Consider the following 25245-nt stretch of genomic DNA (forward strand, 5'->3'; position numbering starts at 1 on the left):
GAAACTTCACTTTTTACTTTCTTTACTCAAGAAAAACGTCTCTTGGAAATGGGACGATAACTGTCAACACGAGTTCGACAGCATCATGGCGGAACTTCGACAGATAAATCCTATTGTGCCTTTCGACCCAACAAAGCCAGTTGTACTTATCACTGATGGCTCTCCTTTCGGCTGTGGCGCACAATTGTGTCATCGAGTTGATAGCGGTCTACAGACCATCGCCTGCTCTTCTACCACCTTCAGTGAGACGGAGCGCAGATACTCCCAGGTAGAGAGAGAAGCTCTAGCCATAGTTCACGGTATCAAGCGATTTCACAAATTTTTACTCGGATCCAAGTTCGAGATTGTTACAGACGCACGTGCTGTAAAGTTTATATTTTCTCCGGATCGAGCCATTTCAAAACATTCATCCAATAGATTGATGAGATGGGCTCTACTTTTATCTTCATACCAATATAATATAATTCATTCCAGCAAGGTAGAAGTAGCTGACATGCTAAGCAGGTTGCCTACGCAAACACGTGACACAATACCAGCTGGAGAAGAAGAACTTAATGCATATTTCGGGTCCATTGAAGACGCTGTAGCTCCTCTTTCTCGAGACTCAATACAGAACGCCACTTCAGAAGACCCACTGCTCTCATTAGTTGTCTCCTGTGTAGTAAATGGTTGGCCAGATCAACACGACACGTCTACCGAACGGAAGAAGCTCGCACCTTTCTTCGAAAGAAGAGCTCACCTAACGTACGAGCAGGGAACGTTCATGTGGTCGGGTAGACTTATCATTCCCACAGTTAAACGGAATGAAGTTCTTAGAGCTTTACACGATGGACACATTGGTTCAACTCGTATGAAAGAGTTGTGTCTTTCCAGATTTTGGTGGCCAGGCATGTCAGCAGAGATTACGGATTTTGTAGCGAGCTGCAATACATGCCGAGCAAACGCTCCTAAGGTCCGAAACGGACCCGATTCTTCATGGCCTCTCGCTTCGTACGTGAACGAGAGATGGCATATAGACCATTTTTTCTTTGCAGGGCGTAAGTTCCTACTGATAGTAGACGCCTTCAGCAAGTGGACAGAAGTATGGCCTCTACACACATTGGACACAAAGGAAACGATCCGCTGGCTTATGCAATCTTACGCCACGCTAGGGATACCAAATACTATCGTATCCGACGACGGCCCAACGTTCACTTCTCTCGAATTTCGTAACTTCTGCCTTAAGAATGGCATCAAACATGTTACTTCACCACCTTATCACAGCCCTAGCAACGGCTTAGCCGAACGATACGTTCGTACCGTCAAAACCGCTCTTGTCAAGCTTATAACTGACAAACCCAATCTCAGCACGCTTGAACTTGATATGGGGATCGCCAACCTTCTTTTCATCCTTCGGAACACGCGACTGGGTGGAAAAGGAAGCCTGCCGACACTTTCGGTCTTGAAATACCGACCAAGATTTTGGTGGGAACCAAACAATGTGCCTCTGTCGAGTGAATCTCCGTTCAAGCCGAGGAAGTCAGCAAAATTTCAGAACGATTCTTCATCGAGATATGGTACTTTCACCATCAACTCAGCAGTTTGGGTTCAATCACCTAAGCATGGTACTCCAAATTACATCCCAGGAGTTGTCATTCGTCGAATTGGGGATAGCATCCTCTACGAGATAATGTTGGAAGATGGAATCAAACGAGTGGTACATCCCAGGTGGTTGAAGAGACGTGTTTCACGTGACACTGCAGATGACGACGACTTCAACGTTACAATATCAAATAGAAATTCAACAAACCCCGGTGGAACAGTACCAGAACCTATCCCAGGCAGAGCCGGATACCCAGGACCAGGTCCTAGCACACCTCACTCATCTCCGAGAAGGTCTACCAGGGTTCGCCGCCCACCAGATCGATACGGTCATCAGCATATCTGATTTTTTTTATGGGACACCTGGAGGGATGATACGGTCTAGGTATGGCTACAAGGCTTAGTCTTCACGGCAAGAAGAAGAAAAATCATAAGCAGATATATTCTGTGTAATGTTTGTTATATCATGGTTCAATGTATTTGAAGGCTTCGGACATAACGTCCAGTGTATATTAAATGTATTAATTGTTCACCGTCTGGTTATTAATCCTCATTACCAAGTCCTTCACCCCGAACCATATCAATTTCATTAGAATCTGAAACACAATTTTGATTTGATGTGGGATAGCCAATCAAGAAATCTCTGCTATTACTTTAAAGGTAAATAATGTAATAACAGATGCTTGTCTTGGATCATATAGATATAGCCTATGTACTTAGTTTAAGCTGGTTTCCCCTGATTTGAAGATCACATTTTTTTGAACTAGATAACATGAGTTCATCTGCATAATTTATATCATGCAGGTAAAATTTTCCCACTTAACATTAATTGAATTTCAAGTGTTTAGGATGTGTCTTAATGTTATATAGGGTCGACAGTGAGGTATGTGTATTCGAGGAAAATCATTTATATATGAGCAGATACTCTTGCTTCATGGAGTCCTCCTAATTAAATATCTAAAGCCTAGCTTGGACTCCAAATCATAACCTTCCGACTTGAACACTCAGCATACTTGGCCACCGAGGTTGGCTGTAGAAAAACAAATGAAGTAAAAATTGATCCGCTTTATTTTACCAGACTGAATGTGGCAGCACAGACATTTGTAAAGAATTTAACATTTTCGAACATTCATTTTGAAACAAATTGACATACTTGCTAGGGTTAAAGAGGGAGTAGTTAATCTCGAGGAATGTACATTCTCTGTGTACTTATTCATTGCCATCTTCAACTTTTCTAACCTATGGACTGAAACAAAGGAATGTATAATAATAGTAACCTATGACATAACAGCCCTACCTACCAATTGCCAGACTCACTCCCATTTGCCGATGTGGGAGATATCAAACTAGTTACTGGGTGACATGTGGTAAGCAGGAAGAACCCCCAGTCAATTCGGTAGGTTTTCCATGACTGGCTTATGCTACTCATTCATAGCTCCCCAATTTCCTCAGGATGGTGGGTGGCCACTGGTCCCGTACACAGGCCGAAATCTCGGGAGAAAAGTCGTTACACTTCCCCCAAGGAGACTTGAACGTGCATGTGTTCCGGAGCCCAGTGCATGATGCCTTAGACTGCATGGCCATGGTGGGACTGTTGTATTATAATAACTAACACTCGAGCCTTCTTGAACCTGAAGGTTTATGGCTGCAGCAACACAAGCCTACCATCTGTCCCTATCATGGGCAAGATCAATCCAATGTTTTCCATCCTTAACGATTTCCTTTAGGTCTATCTCAACGTTATCCCTCCATCTTCGTCTTGGCCTTCCTACAGGTCTTTAGCATCAGGTTTCCCAACAAGAATTCCCATTTGTGCCACATGGCCTGTCCATCTAAATTTTTGATTTATTGATTGATTCTTCTTCTTCATTGTATTATAATGGTTTTGGATATTGTGTTAATGGGGACAATTAGAAGGAGATTTGTTCCAAGTGAAACTCCTCTTTGTATTTGTTACGAGACTTGTTTCCTTGACCATTATGAAGATATTGAAAGAAAAGGAGGTTATTTCTCTATGTATATCTATTGCAGTAAGTGATGCAGAGCTGAAGCGACTGAAGGAGGCCTTCAAGCGAGTCTCCACTCTCAATGGGTGCATTACGAAGCAATCTTTCGTGAAAGATGTTCTTGGGGAAGGTGTTCCACCAACTATAGCTGAGGTAAGTTGTGATCACTTATAGACGGAGAAGTGATGTAACAAATATTTTGGAATGCTTTAAGACCAAGAGCAATTGAACGTTCTTGAAAGTAATGTTCCCAGCGATTAAAAATGCTAAAATTGCTGAGTCCACGATTATATGCATGTGATCTTGCTAGACCTTCAGCCTTTTTCTTTCTTCATGCTGGAATTCCTTTCGATTTGTGAATGGATTTTGTGGAGTTAACATGTTTGTCAATCTTTCTCTCCTTTAAGATCTTCACATTCTAGACTTCAACACTTCTACTCATAATTTCATTTTCAAGTTTCAATTGCTATGTTCCACAATGGCAAGTTACATGTCAGTCTTCTCTCCTCTCAGTCATCAGATTTTCACCAAAAATACTTATTTTTGCTACACAAAGAATTCAGCAACCATACAAAATATATATATTTTATAACCGCTAAGACTTTGGATCAGTTATTTGTGCTCAGCTTATAGAGTTCCAGTGCTGTTATTCAGTGGCGTGCCCAGCATTTTCGAAAGGCAGGTAGTCAGCCGTCATTGTGTATATTATCCTACCTTTGACTTTTGGGGGGGGGGACACTGGCCACCCCCCCCCCCTTTGGGCATGCCACTGCTGTTATTTAACTTACTGAAGTATACTTCCACCAATCTAATGACACTGGACCACTTAATATTGATTGCACAACAGAACATTGAACTTTGTGTGTGCATCCACTCACACAACTCATTCACTCAGTCACTTTCTGCATTCATTACCTCTACAATCAAATGAATTACGTAGTTTCACTTTTGTTTCTAAGTGTTCTCAGGTGCAGTAATGTTAGATGATCTGAGAATGCAAAGGGAAGCCAAAGGTGGCCCAATTTACTTTAAGTGGGAAAATAACTGGATATGTGCCTGTATCTTGGGCAACCAATGTGAAATGGCTATTCACTATTTAATATCAGGGTGTCTATCAGTCAAGAAATCAACAGGTAGGTCATGAAATTTAAGAAATTGTGCTTGGGGTCAAGAATGTTTGCTATTTTTTTTACAGTATAGTAAATTTACATTGTTATTCACTTCTACTGGGATTTGTTAAAATTGAATATTTGGAAATATAAAATTGTATTGAGTTTTGGTTAAGGTTTGTTCACTTTGTTTCTTAACAATTATGTTCTTGTGTGCATGAAGTTGTGTAAAAATATTAAATAAAGTAATGTGGCCATTCCTCATTGAGGATGAAGTCGGAAGCATTATTTTTTACATGCACTAATAATTAAAGCAAGTCTAAATGTGTTGTTAAAGTACACCTTCAGTTTTCATCTTAACCAGCCTTGTAGGAGTTTTTCATTGAATAAATACACATATATATTCTTAATTTCCAACTATAACTAAGTAGATAATATAGATTGAAAATGAATTTTAAGAAGAAGAGAAAAAAGGTGAAGAGAAAGTCGAGAATTTTGGTAGACACCCTGAATATGAATACTGAAGTGTGATAATTATTAAGTAAGCATCAGATGTGTGTGTGTATTTTGCGAAAGAACTATGTAGAGAAGATTGTTATGTAACATGGGGAAAATTTTCCTACATATTATTAAAGTAATATAGAAATGGTTTGTAAATATCAGTTCTAAAAGAATTGAGGGTCCATTCATCTTGAATTTGTTTAGTGCTTCATACGTAGTTAAACGAGGAATTCTAAATATTAGTATAAATTGCTGATTAGAAGTGTCTAGAAGTCCACATGAAAATATTCGTGCAAATTTAACATTGAATATCATTTTAAAAAATTAACTATATTTTCAAAGTTTTCATGTACTTACTCTTATTTTTTTATAGGAACTTGTATTTACAGTCCGTTTTTCTAGTATCAGATGCTGTCTGATAGCATGGTTGTTACATTCTCTGTCTTTCCCTTGTGTTTCAGTATATCTTTGCAGCATGTGGTGGGACACAAAAGGGCATCACTCTCAAGGACCTCCTGTGTGGTTTGGTTCTGCTAACAAGAGGAAGAAGAGAAGAGAAACTCAAGTGTAAGCACCTCCATTGCAGTACTTGGTTCAAATTTGAGCTCCACTCCTGTATTTTTAAATGTGTTAGCAAATTCAGTGCACAGATGTATATAAAATATAAGAAATGTTGCATTTTGGGTGGAATTTACAAAAAAATGCTGATTTGTAATTAACAAGTGAAGGAGGACACAGTGGAGCTTCATTTATTTTTATTTTTCCATGGTTTGGCTGGATTCCTGGGTTAGACAATTCCCGGTGGGATTTTTACTGACCATATCCCTGCATAAGATGGCTCTGAGGTTCACATAGCCTTTAATAAAATGGGGCACTTTGGTGCAACCCTGTGAAGTAAAGGCAGTGAGAGCATGGTGTTGATCACCACTTCCTGATGGCTACTTGGGAGGTAACTTTGGTGGACCAGAGTTCCATCCTATAAAAATAACATTGAAGATATGTGCTAAAAAACAGTTACGCTTGCGAAATTACAATCATTATCTTTTATTACTTCGTGCCTCAGGTCCCAGGAGGTTCACAGAAGTAACCCTATCTTTTAAATATTAATATACCTGAAACTTTTCAGGTACAAGTCCCCCCCCCTCCTTTGTTACGTCTATGCCTACCTCCACTTTCCACTGTGAGCTTCCATAACTTGTGCAGGGAAGGTTTTTTTTTGTTGTAAATAACTTGTAAAACAGAAAAATACTTTGGAAAGTTTTATAATACACATGGATCTGGACGGTTCTATATATAATTGAGGACAATGTAAATGACTGGAGAGCATAATCAGGGTTCAAGCAGTATCTTGTATTTTGCATGTTCATTTGCTGCATAAATTATTTGTTCTGAAATTTTGTTTCCATGAAAAATTTGCAGTCACTATATTTCTAGTATGATGAAGTGTGTGTCTTTTGAAATATGAAAAATTGTACGTTTTCTGTATATTTTTTTTTAGTTCTCTTTGGCCTGTATTCAAACGAGAGTGGGAGTTATGTTGTTAAAGATGAGATGGTTCGACTAGTCCATGCATGTGAAGGAGGCTACGTTCCAGATGCTGTCAGTAATTTATTTCATGATGTAAGTTGCTGTCTTGTTTCTGTGTTAGGACATTTCATTCTTTCTTAGCGTTAACATGATGATTTACGTTTGTTTTTTCAACACTGTTAATTTTTATATTTTCTTCATTGTTGTGAAATTATTTCACCAGTGAAGGTTTTGTAGCTAAATTTGAAATCCTTGTACTTAAAACATTTTGTGCTAATTTTATTTGAATTTAGTATTAATAACATCTAGCATTTCCCACCACAAAATGCATATGCATAATTTTTCATCATTTGTACATGAAACTTAGATCTTTGGCCATGTCTGATTTTGTAAATGCTTTGTTATGTTCCTTTCTGGTATATTCTTCCAGTGTATGCATTGAAAGCTGAATGTTTATACCAAACAACATACACAAAATAAAGATTCTAATCGGGTATTATATTTTAAGCATAGTGGCTATCAATGGTGGCATATATGTCTTAATTCAACATTTTCCATTAAATATTCAGTGCCATTAAATTATATATTGAGGCCAGTTCCATGTCCAGGCACTTTAAGTGATAACTTCCTATGGTGCTTTTTAGGGTTGAGTTGTCTGTAGAGTGGCGGCTAGCGTGCCAGGCAGTAAAAGCGTCTCTCCCGGCAAGCTGGATGCAACATCTGCACAACTGGAACCATTAATTATGTAATGAAATAGGCTCGTACAATTACATTGACAGTTGCAATTGAAATGAGCATGTACCTTGTTACAAGCTGTGTTGGAAATGTTGTCCTACTGCATTCACAGATTTCCGTCATCTTTTTAGGAAATTCTCACTAACACGTATCAGTTTTTCTTCTGAAATTATTTCAATTTCTCTCCCAATATTTTCTTTCAATTCTTCTAATGTATGACTTCAGGTTTAAAAGCTTGGTAGCTCGCCAGGCAGATGTCATGGATATGTCTGTTTCTTGTGCAAGGCACCAGATAGATTTTTAAGGAGTATGTTCTCCAACTTTGTCTAGTTTCTCCTCAGTAAGCATACAATCAAGGACAGACTCTGTTTCCCTAAACTTGTTCACAAGTTTTCGAGCTCTCTTGTCTGTGTGGAACAGGAACATCTGGTAAAAAAAAAAAAGAAGTAAGGTACAGCAACAAATAATGCAAACACAGTTTTATATTGTGCATTGTACAAACAGTACCCTAGCCTCTTGAATTCTAAACATAGCGCTGAAGACAAATGCCAGAGATTTGAGTGGTAAACCAGCAGGAGTACGGTGGTTGCTAGGGACCAAATTTTAAATACATTTAAAATTTAATATTACTAGTGTGTGTGTAATTGATCTGTTGATTGTGTTTTGTCATTGTAATGAATATATTTGACAGTGGAGTGAAAGAACTGGTTGAGAAGAAGGGGAAAGGAGAAATGCTTTATAGTTACCAAAGTGGAGTTTCTCTTCTAATGAAGTGTGTTATTGCAGCGGGACAAGGTGTCGTTTGAAGAGTTCCGAGACTGGATCTCCTTGAATCCTGATGCCACATCTCTTACACGGTGGCTTCTGTCAGAGCCATGCACTGTGACCCTGTCTAATGAAATGGAAACCCCTACCTTCTATCAAACACTGGCAGGAGTCACTCATTGTAAGTGTCCACAATTTTCTTTTCTTACATTTGTTTCCTATAAATTAGTAACGAGACAGATTAATCGGTACTCTATCGGTGTCTGCTGATATAGGCATATTGGTTTAATGGTAAAATTACAGATTATTTTACCGATTCAATATAAATATCTTATAATTTAGTGGAAAATTCTGACATTTTGTTATAATTTTTATGGGTAATCTCCATGCCCTACTTTTTAAAAGAAGTAAATGTCTAATTATGCAACATCTTGTGCATTGCAGTCACCTTGAAACACTTTTATTCTGGAGGTCAATTCACCATTCAGGTTTTTCAAGAACCATTTGGAATTTTATATCTGATCAGTAGACTATTGGTTATCAGTACTTTATCAGTTTCGCTCAAAATTTCCTATCGGCCCATCTCTACATTAGTAATAATATATCTCATTGTTTCACAACTGCAGAGGGCAAAACAGATTATTACAGAGAACTTGCAGCAGTTTGTGTTGTTTGTATTTTCAATATGCTCTCACAAGAACTATGAACTCGTATATTTGCTAATATTGAACCTTCTTGTGACAGTGGAAGAAACTGACATCATTGAGTTGGAGAAACGTTACTGGTTGTTGAAAGGTCAATCTCGAACCGGGAAGCTTGACTTGGACACCCTGATTCCTTTAATCTGTCCACCAGTGCCTCTGTCTGTCTGCCAGGGTGTGTTCAGTGCCTTCGATGAGAATCGTGACAACCACATTGATTTCAAGGAGATGGCTTGCGGAATTTCAGCTGCATGTAGAGGTCCACTCACGGAGAGACAAAAATGTAAGTTGTTTGTGTTTTCACCTTTCTATGTCTAAGTCATGGAAGTCAAGAAAAAGAAATCAACAAGTAGGTCAAGAAGTCAATAAAAAAAACAAGAAATTGTACTTGTAGTCAAGAATTGATTGATTGATTTTAGTTTATTTTACTTCACTTTTCTGCCCCTTTGCCTAATTGCAAAGATGAGGATGAATAGTTGTAAGATGGCTGTGAGTTCAGACGGCAGAGTTTAGCTAGTCTGCCAAATGCGGTCCAGTCCCGATTAACCTCTCTGTGCATAAAGTGAACTTAAAACAACAATTCAATCAGTTCAATAAATGTTAGTGTGAAATGTCAATATACAATAAGTTTTGATTATAAGAATTATTATTTTTCTCCTTGAATTTTTGGAAAATTCACCTTGGAAACCTAGAATTATATCTGGTTCATAGAGCATCAACCTTGTAAATATTTTCTTGCTGTTTGTCCAGTACCTACCTATATATACTGTTCCTATAGTTTTAATAATATGCATTTGCATTTGTTGCAGTCTGTTTTAAAGTATTTGACACTGACCGAGATGGCATTCTGTCCCAAGAAGAGCTTGAGCACATGGTGGATGTCCTTCTCTTTGTTCACTGTGAGAACAAGACTCAGGAGGTGCTTGCCGCTGATCCGTATGGCCAAGTTGGTAAGTTGACTGGTGGAAGTTTGCCTGTGTTGTAGGTCTAATATGAATTGTGGTTCACTAATAAGACTCTGCTAGTGCTAAAATGAGCAAACACTAACACACACACACGCACACACACACACACACACACTCTCACTCTCTCTCTCTCACTCTCTCTCTCTCACTCTCTCTCTCTCACTCTCTCTCTCTCACTCTTTCTCTTTCTCTCGCTCTCTTTCTCTCTCTCTCTCTCTCTCTCTCTCTCTCTCTCTCTCTCTTTCTTTCTTTCTTTCTCTCTCTCTCTCTCTCTCTCTCTCTCTCTCACTTTCTTTCTTTCTTTTTAGAGTGAATGGGGATCTTGTGTGCCAGCTGTCAGTGTCATTCATAATATTATTCAATGTTATTTTATTGATATGAATAGCATGACATTCTCTCCTCTCCCTTTCATTTATTGTGCAACTGAGTAAGTGGTATAAAACTTCTATTACATCCCTTGCAAAGCAAGATTTACAGTGATTTCACAAATGCTATCACTTAGTACTGTTTTGTTACAAATTTCCTAAGGGAGGTGAGTTGGTTTAGGTTGGTGCATGGTCTAAAATTGCCAAAATAATGTTATGGATTACATATAATTTGTACAGACAAACCATGCACAAGATTACTTACTACCATTATATACAATTTTAAACTTATAAAATTTCCGGTAACTTTTGTTTGAACATATGTTTCATATTTTTTCTCTACGAAAAAGTTACTATGAAATTAAAGTTATTTTTTTCATCTCAATTATAGCATTTTTCAATTTTATTCTGAGATTATGAGGGAAATAGTTGAATTTAGAGAAAAGGTACAGACCACCTTTTACATTTGGCATAATGTTAGGAAGGGTAAATGAAAGATATGTCTCTGTTGAGTACTAGAGAAAATGTCGAAAAAGTTAAGTGGACAAAAATGCAATATAGCTGATGTTTTTCAAGAGAGTGGATTCGTTGAGGTAGGAGATGTTGGGAATTTTAAGCATACTTCTAGAGTCACATGCTGAACACAACCCAAAATTATTTTCCTGTAGTTTACGGTTATTACAATCATAAGAAAACAGTTTTTCTTTGTGACGTTTCAGGAGAACACACGCTCCCTTCATCAGACATTTATTTTCATTTTGACTAAAGATACAGTTATAACAATAGTTAGTAATTTTTAAACAAAAAGAATCCGTTATATAATGGATGTTGTCAATGTTACATTGTTGTACGAGGGTCATTATTTATATTTTGATCCTAACAATGAAAAAACAGGAATTTGGCATTGAAAACTGCTTTATTGTTTTTCGAAGTATTCTCCTTTATGGTCAATACACTTTTGCATTCGTTCGAACCATTTGTCAAAGCAGTTTTTCCAATCTTCCTGAGACACCTCCACAATATGGTTTTTGAACGCATCAACAGCATCTTCCGCCGACGAAAATCGTTGTCCACGCAATTTATTCTTGACATTCGGGAACAAGAAGAAGTCATTGGGTGTACGGCAGATGACCCATCAATTCGATTTTTTGACTGTTCATAAAGTCGGTTGTTAGACGAGATGTGTGACAGCTGTCATTGTCTTGATGAAGAATGATCCGACGGCGTTTGTTTTCCATATTTGACCGAAGACCTCTGGCAAACAAATTGTTGTGTACCATTCAGAGTTGACCATTCTACGTTCCTCTAAAGGCACAGTTACCACATGACCAGTTTTCCCGAAAAAACAGGCGACCATTTGTTTCGATGTGCTTCGAGTGCGAACAACTTTTGTTGGATTGGGTTCATCTTGAAACACCCATACAGTCGACTGCTGTTTACGTTCCGGCTCATATGCATATATCCATGATTCGTCACCTGTTACAATCTTTTATACGTCTTTTGAAGCACCACGATTGTATTTATTGAGCATTTGTTTGCACCAATTGACGCGAGCGTCTTTTTGAGTTTTTGTCAAATTGTGTGGGATCCAACGAAAACATACCTTTCTCACAGCTAAATGATCATGTAATATTTTATATATGCTGGTGGAACTAATGCCTATGGTTGCCTCAATCTCACAGTATGTCACATGACGATCTTGCAGTATTAGGTTTTGCACAGCATCAATGTTTTCTTGAACAACAACTGATTTTGGACGACCTTCGCGAATCTCGTCAGTGAGCGAATGGCGGCCATGATTAAATTCGTTATACCAGCGTTTCACAGTGGCAAATGATGGGGCTTCATCGCCAAATGTGGAAGTAAGTTGATCGATGCACTCTTGTCTTGATAATCCATGTCGAAAATCGTAAAAAATCATCGCATGAAAATGTTCACGAGTTAATTCCATTTCATTGTTGTCGCGCAATCTCCAAGGCAACATAAACGATAGAAATGAAGCTATTGACAAAACATTTGAAGTACGTTATGGTCAATAATGCCAGACGATTCCGTGCAAACGTCAAATCGCGCCTAACTTCAATCAGTGTTGCCAAGGCTCAAAATATAAATAGTGACCCTCGTAATATAGCAAATTAACTGTGAAAAGAAGCAGTCTGTTTTATTTTTATTTCAGATAAAATTTTTTGATCACATTATTTTTTATTTAAAATTATGAATCCCAAATATCATCAGGTAATTCAAATTCATCATTGTTATCACAAAGTCTCTTGATGTTTTCTGTTACATTAAATTTTAAAGATGGTGGCTAACTCCATTTGTGAAAAAGAAAACTCCATACTGGATCTATGTTACCATTTTCATTATTTAATTTATTCCAGTGTTCTTCTGCAATGAAAGAAGCTTCCCAGACATTCAACTCTGTGTTTCCCGTCAATCTTTTCAAAACCCTTCTCTTTTTAATCAAATGCTTCTCTTCGATGATATGAGTTGACAAACCTGTTCTTGGGTTTAGATTTATAATGTCCAAATCGTGTTCGTGCCATCTTATTGCCATTTTCCTTGCTGTTTGTCCCACATCATAATCCTTTGAACATGAACAACTTATATTATATATTCCTGTGGTTTCCACATCTGGTAGAGAGTTTCTTGTTTTGAATTCATTAAATGTACATTCCAAACTTCTTGGTGATTTAAAAACAATTTTGAAATTAAAACTTCTAAAAAATTTTGCAATTTTATGTAAGAATCCCTTGTGGAATGGAATGCACACAAATGTATTTTCAACAGATTTTTCATCTTTGTCTGTATTTCTCTTTTCCTTTAATTTTCTTGCAGCTTGTTTTTTGATTTGGTTTATTCTGTTAGTGTGAAAGCCATTTTCTTTTGCTATATTAAAGAGCCTTTCTTCTTCATTTTTGATATCCTTATTATTAGAACATTGTCTTTGTGCTCTCAGGAAAAAAAATAAAAATATGTTATCCATTGATATACGGGAATGTTCTGAATTGGCATGGATGTATTTTTCCCCTGCTAATTTTTTCCTATGGACTGATGTTTGAATTGTTGAGTCAGTTGTCTTAATTTGCAGATCAAGGAAAGAAATTACATTGTTATTCATGGGTTCGCAAGTGAATTTTATGCAACAATGTGATTCATTTAACAATTTTAATATGTCCATGATGGTGTTCTCATTTTTACTGATGTAGAGTTTGATATCCGCACCTATCGCATTAACAATTGGAGATTCTATGTAGTGAAGGAAAATGCTGGAGATGATTCCGGATACTGGGTTTCCCATTGATAGACCATTACTTTGTTGATAGATTTTGCCATCAAATATAAGGTAATTGTAATTTGCACATACAGTAAACCATCGAACCATTTTCCATGATTCTACTGGGTTAATCTTCATCTCAATAAGCCATCTGTGTAATGCATCTGTGGCACTTTCTATTGGGACACTGGGATATAAATTTTCAACATGAAGACTTGCAATACGATACTCATTATTCCAAACAATATTTTTTAGTTTGTTTCACTTCATATGCATTTTTAACACTGAATGGTGTTTGTTGTTTAATTATAGTAAGCCTTTCAACTAAATATTTGGATAGTTTGTATGCAGGATGTGTGAAAGTTGCAATGATGGGTTGTATTGGAGTTCCTGGTTTGTGAGTTTTTGGTAGTCCAAAGGTAATCAGCAAGGTTGAATTTTTGACAATGAGTTTTTTCTTCATTTCTCTTGGTATCTGATACAGCTTTCAATTATTTTCTTTACCTCATTTATTATTTAGTTATAGGGTTTCGAGAGCTTTCTGTGAAATTGTTTACTTTCCATTTTTTCTTTATAGTCCTTAATTCGAATAAGGACAGGTTTATTTTCCTTGTCCGATTTTATTAAGAAAATGTCGTTTTCTTTCAACCAGATCTTGAAACTATGAACTTTTTCCCCCAACCTTATATGCTCTTTCTCCCATTCTGTGTATTTTGCACCTCTGTTATTTCTTCTGTTGTATTCAAAACTTAACCGTTCATCAAGAGCATCATGTGTGAGACTTCGTAATTTTCTCTTTTCCTCCTCATCATCTAAGAAATTCAGTGCTTTTTCTATTGAAATCACAAAATCTTCCTTGTGTATATAAGCACTACCAACTGAAAATTTCATTCCGAATTGAAAAATTTTTATATACTCAACAGGTACTTTAATATCCTTAAGATTTATAAATAATCTGTTAATGTTCTTAGTTTCTATTTTACCAGTGTCATCAACTGCTTCCCTTCATTCATTGTTGTTGTATATGACTTGTTCCTCCTGTATCTTTAGTCAAAATGAAAATAAATGTCTGATGAAGGGAGCGTGTGTTCTCCTGAAACGTCACAAAGAAAAACTGTTTTCATATGCTTGTAATAACCGTAAACTACAGGAAAATAATTCTATAATGCAAGCAATGCGTACATACAAGAAAAACAACCCAGAATATTTAGATTTATTATTCTTAGTTGGGTGTAGCCCAAAGTATGTTTCAGTGGACTAAAATAGAAATAAAACGCTTACAGTGTACAATACTGTTTTGTTTAAGATGTGAAGTCAGTGATAGATGACATCAGGAGGTATGCACCAAGCAGTGACAAAGGACTGACAACAGAAGAGTACCTTGTGTGGACGGTCCAAAACCCTCTTTCAATGGATTTCCTTAACCTTCTATTTCAGGTATTTGAAAATTTCATTAATACAAATGAGAGTACAGGGATACATAGGCTTAAAGTATATGTAAGTGAAATACTGAAGGAGAATTTTCTGTCTTTTGTTACTTTCAACTGCACGCAAGAGACTTCATAGACAAGTATCTGTAACATACAGTGCTCAAAAAAAGTTTTGCATATTCAGGGTTTGTGATCATTTTTTGTACTAGATACATGGAAGAATCTTATTTAAGAGTACAGGGGAGACATACAAACAGGAAGAAAACAGTGCAGCCATACAGTTGAAACAAAATCATACCAGAATCACACCACAAGAACAAGATTGAAAATGTGGGATGCGAAACACAAAAGAAGGCAGTGCAATGCCATGTACCTACAGCTCGAAGGCATGCTTGGGATCAACATATGGGAGTTCAGTACCGTGTTTAGCCACCTCGAGCTCGAAGGCATGCTTGGACACGACGGGGCATGCTAAGGATAAGACCGTTCAACTTCTCCTGAGGAAGACTGTCCCACTCTTGAATGGCAGCCTCCCGCAATTGCACCTTGTTCACTGGAGGATTTTTGCGGCTGACAATTGCTGGCTTCAGGTGTCCCCATGCATGTTCCACACAGTTCATGTCTGGTGAATATGCCGGCCACACCATGTGTCGAATGCCATGCACATCAAGGAACTCTTGAACCACTCTGGCTTGATGTGGTCGAGCTTTATCATCCACCAGCGTGAAACCATCCCCCACAGTTGTAGAGAAATGTGCTACCACGGGTTCGAGAATAGTGTTTCTGTACATCAGACTGGTCAGGTGACCCTGGAGAGAAATTTGGGGCGTACGTCGACCAAACATGATTCCACCCCCAAAACATGATGGAGCCCCCCTGCTGTTGGTGATGTTCCTGGATGAAGGGCTCGTTCAATCTCTCATCTGATCGTCTCCAAACCCTTATGTTTTTGCTTAACGGGTGCAAACTGATGGTGACCTCGTCTGTAAAGAGCCTGTGCTCCCACTGTTCCTGACTCCATTCACTGTGCATTGTTGCCCACCTTACACGGTCTCTGTTATGGTGTGGATTAAGAGGAAACTTGGGTATGCATCTTCTTGACGTCAATCCTTCCTCATGAAGTCGATTCTGCACTGTCTGATTGGAAACATTCGCTCCTGAGGCTATCCGCAGATCTTGGCACAAACTGGTAGCAGTTGCAATAGGTCTCGACGTGCCGAAATCACCACGTACCGATCTTCCCTGCATGTTGTTTTGCGTGTCCGCCCTGTCCTTGGTCGATTAGCAACTGATTTTTTCACCCCTGAACTTCTTCCACACTCGAGAGACATCACCTTGGCTCACTCCAACACGAGCATCGACGTCTACTTGGCCATATCCCTCTTGCAGCAGCGTTACAGTTCGAATCCGGTCTGTAGCAGAAATGGTTGCTCGAGGCATGTTGCCCTACGTTTTCCACCTGCTCTCTGTGCAGTTTTCAACTCACAAGTGCGGATAAGACACGGACAATGCCTCCCATCGGGCTGCTTTCAAATCTGATCAGGGATCATGTGGCAAATACTGCCTTCTATCTGCTGAATATCGAACTCACTTGGGGCATTATGTCGGTTTCTGTCTCGGGCATTGCTCACATAATGAACATTGTATACCTTTTGGGAATATCGCGACTCAAACCGCATGCAATCATAATATGCAAAACTTTTTTTGAGCACTGTATAAAAGTTTGTAGTTTACATAGAGACTGATATGTTTGTACTGTTAACAGAATCTGGAACCTCTAGGTTACAAGCAAGTTGCCTTCACACAGGATTTGAAAATAAACTTTGTTAGAGCAACACTTAGCACCAGACATCACAAACTGCCACCGAAAGTCAGAAGTCGACTTCGAAATCCTAAAGAGGGCCTCCCCGATGGCACAGTGGAAGCGTCGTCACCTTGTAATTAAAGGGTCCCGGGTTCGATACCCGGTGGATGCACTTAGTGGTTCGGGTCCCACTTTAAACTGTAGCTCCAGTCCCGATTAGCCTTACTGTGCATAAAGTGGACTTTTTTGATAATGCATGCACAGTATATATGAGTACAGTGAAATAATATAGTGAATATTTCTACACAGGATCATAATATCATATCACTGTAGCATATACGAGAAACCCATACCTGAAAGAAGCGTGAAGGTGTTTATTGTAGAGGAACTGCCAGGTCATCACCACCGCTCTCGTCGTCTTCCTCGGTCTCCGTGTCACCGATTTCACTAATTTCCGAGTCTCACTCCTGGAGATTAATGATTAGATTTTGCACTATGCTGTCTCGGGCCACTTCCCTGTGAAAATCCTCTTCCTGAAGCTTTTCGACGTGCGAAACGTGACTAGCCCAGTCCTGTATGGCGACCTTGTCAAGGGCCTGATGCATAAGTATTTCAACGTCCGCAAGTCGAAAAGTATTATTTTGAGTTGCAAGTTCCCCCTTTACTTTAGCCCAAATTAATTCTATGGGATTGTACTGGCAGTGATACGGAGGTAAACGGATAATTTGGTGTCCCCTTTCCAGTGCAATTTGGTCTAGCTCGTATTTTTTGTCTTGTGTTCTGAACTGATTAACCTTCTGTAACAAATCTGCTCTTGTTTCAGAGGGATTGAATGATACGTTATTTTTGCGCAGCCAATCTTTGAATATCCTGTTTTCTGGAATTTGTGGAGGGAAGTTTGTCAATGACTCTGGAATGATAACTAGCATTATCAATTACTATGAGAGACCCTTCTTCCAGTAAATCTATGAATTTATTTACGAACCAATCTGTGAAACGGTTTGCATTCATTTCTGAATGATAATCTAAATTTTTGTTACCTGGTTGGGAACGGAATACCCATTTACTCTCGCGAATGAACCCTGTACTTGCAGAACCAACATGACAAATTATAAACCTGCTGCCTTTTCCTACAGGGACCCTGAGCCCACCTCTTCCTGTCGAGTCTTGCCAAATGTCTTTTTTTGAGTGATTTTGGTTCACCCACGTCTCATCGAGATAGAAGATGGGACAATTATCAGCAGCCGCTCTCAGATTGTGCATTGTTCTTAAAAATTTAATTCTCGCGGAAACTATATCACCCCTTTCTAACAGAAATTTACGCCCATCATTGGTTTTTTATATTTGAAGTCCAAGCGTTTTAGTATTAACCCCATAGAAGTAGAGGAACCAGTGTAATGAATTCTTTCCCTCATGACACGCACAAGTTTCTTGATAGAAGGATATCCGCCATTGTAATAAATTTCAAATATTGTACGACGGAGTACATCTTTCACTAAGTCATCTAAGCTAGTAACACTTTTCTGTTTTCTGACATGTTTCACAGAAGATTTATAGGGGTTCACCGATTTCTGTGGTAGATGTTTTACCGTTTTACAGTACTCGACACGGTATGAACACTTACACCACACGCTTTTTCCGTAAGTTCTCTAGTATGTGAAAACACTGTTTCAGCACGCACTTCTTCCGAAGCCAATTCCTTGAAGTACGAAAACACTTTAAAAATAATATTTCTCCCTTGTGAATGTATTATTTTACCCTTGGTGCCTGTACTACTGGTGCTAGGTTTCGAGAGTGACATTATTTAAAATAAAAAGAACACACACTATTGCACGAAAGGGCTGTATTTAATCTTTTCACAAACTGTTCTTTGTGGCGCACGAGTGAACGATAAGTGAATAATTTTACTCCGGCCTTACTACGAAAGTGCTGAACTCAAACTGACCCAGACTTTCAATGTTCGAGAATGCTAAGAACAATGAAGGGTCATTGTTTATATCGAGTCAAATTTAACACACACAGTTTTCCCTAGACACAACAACTCAGCTGCGTTAACATGGTGTCAACGAAAAAAAAAAACAGGTGGAAGGAAATGAAAGGTGTTTCCCTTGTTTCTTCAAGGAACGATAACTCCGGCTGTAGGCGACGGAAATTCATGGGACTTGGACAGTCAGGTTCAAAATGTCGTGCCCCATCTTATGATGAACCTTAAAGTAGCAAGTTTTATGAAAACTTCTTGCGTGCAAGAAAAATACAGAACACAGCTTTTAACTTCCGCACCACAGTCTCCTAACTGTACAACGTTGCACTCCATCCATTGGCTGGTCGCCACGCACACCCTCTGCGTGTCCCCGCCCTATATCACTTCTAAAAGCGTGCGTCGTATACCTAGGACAGAAGACACGCGGGGTTTACCGTATCATCTGTTCCTGCTGTAAAGTCTACATTGGACAAACGGGGAGGACAATCGAACAATGTTGCAAGGAACATGCCAGCTACATCAAGAATTTTCATCCAGAAAAATCGGGGATAGCAGAACATTTCACCAAAATCGTCAACAAGTCAGCCAATTACTGGGACCGTATCATCAAAGAAGCAATAGCCATACATGGAGAAGAGGAAAGCCTCAACAGGGACACTGGTGTATAACTGAACCCAGCCTGATCGTCGACTGGGAGTGTGGGCATCATAGAGATGCCACCTGTTTAGCCTGCTGCCTGCATCCAACCCTTTCCACACCAAATACATACAACCTTACCCTGACATATCTCTGCACTTCAATCCCTGAAGAGTGACGTTAGCTCTTGAAAGCTCGGAATCCTATCCAGAAATTACAGTTGAAAGCCTGAGAGAACCTCTTCACAACTTTGGTGTCATTTTGCATATAATGCATGTGCCAAATGTGCATAAAACTGCAGTGTGAATGAAAAGTATTAAAAGTTATAGCTATGCACATTTTAGTACTACATAACAAGGAACCATAAAATTAATGCTTTCATAATTTATTAAAGAAATGTTTATTTTCAGTTTCAGTGTATGAGAGGTGAAAGATTCAAATCAGCATGACACTTGAAGGTCTATCAATGTTGAATAGTGTAAGTGCATTGAATGCATATGCTCCTAGGTTGTTTGCCTTATCAGTTGTAAATCATATTGCCCTCTATGCAAGTATACGATCAAGAAATAGTACTTTATGGTCACCAGATCTTGTACATTAAGATGTGAATTTTGCCCCATGTATCGAACCCGGGAGATCTTTGGTCTGGCCTAAGTCTTGTTCAGGAGTAGTAAAAATTTATAAAGAACCATTGCAATTAATGTGAATCACTGTATTTTGTTGTGGAAATGTGACCAAGTGTCTAATTGTTTGACTTTTTCAATTTAGGTGTGCCACATTGTTCTTGGATTGCGTCCAATCAGTAAAGAGGAAGAAGGCGACATAGTCCGTGGCTGGAAAGAGAGAGAGGAGAGGAGGGGCTTTCAAGTTGGTCAGTTCTGGTACCTTGTAGCAATGGATTGGTGGAAGAGCTGGAGTGAATATGTGTCATTTGTGGTAAGTATTGATTCATTTTTTTAAAGCTTGTTCAGGTAATTTCTTCCTACCAAAAGCATGTTTGTCAGAAGCCTATAATACTATATATTTTTTAGTTTTCCACAAGAGAATTACATGAGGAACAGATTAAGTGAGACAGATTTTAATATGTAGAAGGTTTTTCACCTGACATAATTGTTAAGAGAATATACAGGGTTCCCACACACCTGGAAAACCTGGAAATCTCAGGGAATTTGAAAAAAATACAAATCTCAGGGAAAATCTTGTAATTGATTAATGGTTCCCAATGAAGCAAAACTGAGGGATTATAATAATCTCCTGTCTGTGAATAATCCAGGCTGTTGTAGCATTTCTCTTTCAGCAAGGAACTCGTATCTATTTGTTTGTCTGTTTCTTGTTTTTAAATGTCATTCCAGGGCTGGTGACCAAGTGTATACCCTCATAAATTTTGCGCTTTTTAAAATTTTATTAACCGATTTCGTAAAATATATTTCAAGATGTGGAAAACGCATAATAAAGATAACCTGATGTCCAAAGTTAACCAGTGTTCATCTGATTTCCCTTATTAGGGAGTAGTTTCAGTGGTGTAGCATTATAGTATGCCCGTACGCCCAGCATTCCTAGATTTAAAATTTCAAAAATGCTTAAATGCTGTGAATATAAAGTAAAACGTGACTCATTTCATATATGTTTGACCTTCATGGCATTATAATAGCTATTTTTCGCGATGCGCTTGCAACGCTCCACTCTCAACACTCGTTCTAGCATCTCTTTTCAATGCCTTTCCTGGCCGGACGCTGAGCAGGTTCGGCGTACAGAACCCTATATTCCTTGCTGCCTTTCTGGAGGGAAAGCTTCGATTTCTACAGCACGCGTGTAAATGCTCTCTCGTACGCCAGCGTACGGAGCAGAGAGGTCTACCGTGATTGGTTCATGCGACCCTTCCTGCCTTCTGAAGCAGACAACAGCAGTAGAATTCCTACCTGGTTCTTCGCGCTCATGCAACTCGTGCTATGTGATGCTACAATACGCAATATTGACTGACGTAACTTTACCAATCTCAAATATACCGCTTCTTAATGTCCACTGCATTGTATAATTTATCGCACGAACAGCGGTGTGCATTAGAAACTAAAAGATCCACACAGTTTTTGTCAAATAAGTTGGTGAAGTCCTCGTGGTAGAAATTCAGCCTGTGGCTGCTCTACCACTCAACCTGCAAAACTATTATTTTTTTTACTGTTATTATTTTTCGTTATTATCTAACTGCTTAACATTGTGTCAATGGAAATGTATAGCATTCATTTGAAAACTCTTAACATCGAATAATCTCTGGACAAAATTATTTTAAAATGTTTATCAGCATTCTCAAGATGTAAAAACAGTGGTCTGAATTACTAATCGGTACTGTTACGGCAGTAGAGTGAACGATATTTGGATCATCCACTGTGCTTTGCACAATGCGCCAAGACGACAGAAGTCCCTGGTTCGAATCCCGGCGTGAGCACGGGTGTTCTTTGTCAGTGTCCCTTCATCAGTATCATCACTCATATTCATATTTGCTATGACCAAAAGTGGTAGAAAAGCGAAGTAAAATAAACCAAATCAATCAGTAGTTGGATCATCCACAACAATGATGTCTACTGTTGTGCAGAGGCGCTTGTGATTCAGGTAGGTTTTTAATGACTTGCGTCATGCAGAAAGATATAAAAAAAGGTATAAAACACCAGAGTTTAAAACATTTGTGGCATAGTGAGGCATCTAATTTTCTAGCTAAAACATGCATGGATGATGTTTTATTGAAAACCCAGCTGACTTCAGGCAAATAAACAATACCTGTGGCGACTAATACCATAAGTAAATTATTAAGCAAGAAAGGGCCGACCCTTCCTTCAGACTTGGTGTTCTCACCCGAAATGTCCATGCTACGCCACTGGTAGTTTTAAGTTTTTTCTTCCTTCTTTTTTTACAAAATAGTAAAAAATGGAGTGTCCTGTTTTTTAGGGAAATATTTATTTTCTGCCATCTTTTGTGTACAATATTGTTGATTGTGTATTTACTGCATTTAGAACAGAATTTTAAATATTTACTTTCTAGTGCCATATATGAATTATGTACTGTTCATAAATACTTGTTGATATTTTAAGTTTTTGATCATGTTCAACTATTGTTATAGTCATGACATGACACGTGAATTTTTACATGCCTCAATAGCTCACATATGTGTAAAATGGAATTACTTGTAGGACCAGCAGATCTACATTAATATCATGTAGTGAAATTGTTTTCTCAACAGATATGCCAGAATGACATATTTGACAATGTTCCAAACCCCCAAACCTATGTTCCCATTTCTTCATGACTCCCTAGAAAGTGTTATTAGAGATGTAATGGGAGATTCATAAAAAGTGACATCTTGAACAATGCAAAAAATAGTTTTAAATTAATGCAAATTGATGTCAGGAATTCTGACAACTTGATTCCTTTGACAAAGATTGATATTGGAATTGGTGCCAAAGCTGCTTTGGAATCTAAAGAGGTGAATGAAAAGAAGAAGCTTATGTTTTTTACTAGCTGTAGAATTTTTTTGCAACCAACAACAGAGAATATTGTGGAACGTAGTCCCCTTAAGTTCAGGTTGGTGAGAGCCGCCAGTTGTTTAGTTCCGAAGCAAATGACTCAGTTTCCAAAGGGATGTGCTCAGCGCATGGAAGACCTGATACAGGAACTTCTCAGGAGAAAGAGAATGGAGGCTGTAACTGGTGATAAAGTAATTCGCCAGTTTAAGACATTGTTGCACAATATCAGTAGTGAAAAGGAATTGAAAGATAAGTTTTGTAACTTTTCAATCAAAACTGATGCACTAGATTATTTTTTTTTTACGTATCATGAAGGGCAAGGATGACTTCTGTGAGTTATGGAGCACTGTTGGTTTTGATTTTATCGCATGATAATGCATATGTGGAAAGTGGGTTTTCTGTAAATAAGCAGGTTTTAATAGAAAACTTGAAAGAAGTTTCGGCAAGTTTATGATGCAGTGAAAGTGGTAGGAGGAGTGTCAAATGTAGAAGTAAGCAAATATATGATCCAGAGTGTTAAAGGTGCACGTATTAGATACGAAGAAGCATTGCAGAAGATGAGAAAGAAATGAGATTACAAAGAAAACAAAAGGAAAGAAATGAAATGTGAAGCAAGTGAGATCTGTGCTTTACTAGCCAAACAACAAAAGATGCAAGAAGAAGCAAAGGCTTATTGCAGAACAATTAAAAAAACTTGAAGCTTCTGAGAAGTAAAGTTTCTTAATTTGCTGTATCCGACATTAAGTACATTTCTTGTTTTATATTTCAGTCTCAGTAACTTATTATTCCTTTTTAAATTGGTACTAATAATTGTCACTTCATTTTTATGTTTTAAAAATTCCAATAATTTGTTTGTCTTAATTATTATTGTACACATTACAGATTAATTGATATTGTATCCATTTATAAACATCTATGAAAAGTGTGAAAATATTTCAATGTTCTATATCAGATATGTTAGAAATTGTTTCAGAGTTGTTTAAAGTTCTAGAAAACTGCTCATCTTTGTTCTTAATTACATGCAAAGAAGTGTAATTTTATTTCATTATTGAACTAGTTTTGTTATTTGCATCATAACATATTACAACAGTAATAAAGAAGGTGAGGATGGTATGGCTATGAGGGGAAATGGAGGAGGCCATTGTAAAATTATAGTAGTCATTTACTGTGCATTCAATACTCTGGAAAAAATATGAGGATTCTGGAAAACTCAGGGAAAATGGATTTGGAGTTTGCGTGGGAACCCTGAATATACTTTATCTCTTTGGCCCTTAGACACCCATGCTGTTTTCCAGGGTATTAGGCTCTTATGTAACATATTGACTTTGGATTTATGAAACTAAAAATTATTCTTGTAATGTAAGAATGTTATTAATATACACACAAAATGTATTTACGTATCCATGTAATGGTTTATTTTATTCAATAAATTTCGGTCACCATTTTCACCATTCACATCGAATGAAAAATCATTCCTTGGATATATACAGGGGATGGACAAAAATATGGAAACACCATGACATCGGAATGGGTGATATCGACACAATTTTTCCACTTGAAATCGGACGCGTTGCGGCATTTTTTTGTTTTGCGCCGTGAGATAGGACCCTGTCGGACTGGTAGGAGTCAACAGTTGTGCTGTAGATTGCGTGCAGTGCAGTTGATGCTGAATCATGTCGAAGCTGGTGTTTCAAAGAGGGCAAGTTGTTGGTGCCTGCAAGAGGCGTCTCTGTTACCAAAGTAGCCACGTTAATTGGCGTACCGAGAGGGACTCGATCCAAGTTCATGATGACATAATTGTGTTTCCGGAAAGACATCATCAAATCAACACCTGCGTAGATGAAAATGCGCCTCCGTGACAGAGACAGACGGACACCGAGAAGGGTTGTGACCATGTTTTGCATGAAGAATGGTGCAAGATCCCATTATCACCATCCAGGACTTGTATTTGTCTATTCCTCGGAGACTGCAGGCCGTTATGGAAGCTAAATGCGGTCCTTCATCTTATTAGCTACACCATTCCAGCTTTTCTTTGCAGGTGTTTCCATATTTTTGTCCATAAGTCGCATAACATGAATAAGAATGCTATTGTTACAAGTTGTAAATTTTGTTCAATATAAATGAGGCTGGGGAGTGAGGGGTGACCTTCCATGTGGTATACCAATTGTCAACCTCACTTCCACCTAGTACGTCCTGGACTGCATTTGCCAGACTAACGAGGCTGTGGCGTCTGAACTTACGTTGTTCTTGTGTGTGCCGAGTGCCCTTTTACAGCCTCAGAAGTCACAATGTTTTACTTACATGACATTGCAGTTACGTTATTTTAGTTATGGTAACGGGCTGGATC

General features: G+C 38.2%; 1 protein-coding gene across 2 annotated transcripts in view; it reads left to right on the forward strand.

Moving 5' to 3' along the window:
- Usp32 (Ubiquitin specific protease 32) overlaps positions 1-25245 on the forward strand; it is an 82420-nt gene that overhangs the window by 6090 nt on the left and 51085 nt on the right. For both annotated transcript variants that reach the window (XM_083128630.1, XM_083128631.1), the window contains exons 2-9: positions 3613-3740; positions 5659-5764; positions 6696-6817; positions 8246-8405; positions 8969-9208; positions 9735-9875; positions 14839-14969; positions 20152-20319. In XM_083128630.1, coding sequence (XP_082984756.1) covers positions 3613-3740; positions 5659-5764; positions 6696-6817; positions 8246-8405; positions 8969-9208; positions 9735-9875; positions 14839-14969; positions 20152-20319 — 1196 coding nt within the window. The remainder of the gene's footprint in view (positions 1-3612; positions 3741-5658; positions 5765-6695; positions 6818-8245; positions 8406-8968; positions 9209-9734; positions 9876-14838; positions 14970-20151; positions 20320-25245) is intronic.

This window comes from Lepisma saccharinum, chromosome 9, assembly GCF_977018435.1.
Source record: "Lepisma saccharinum chromosome 9, izLepSacc3.1, whole genome shotgun sequence".
Lineage (NCBI taxonomy): Eukaryota > Metazoa > Arthropoda > Insecta > Zygentoma > Lepismatidae > Lepisma > Lepisma saccharinum.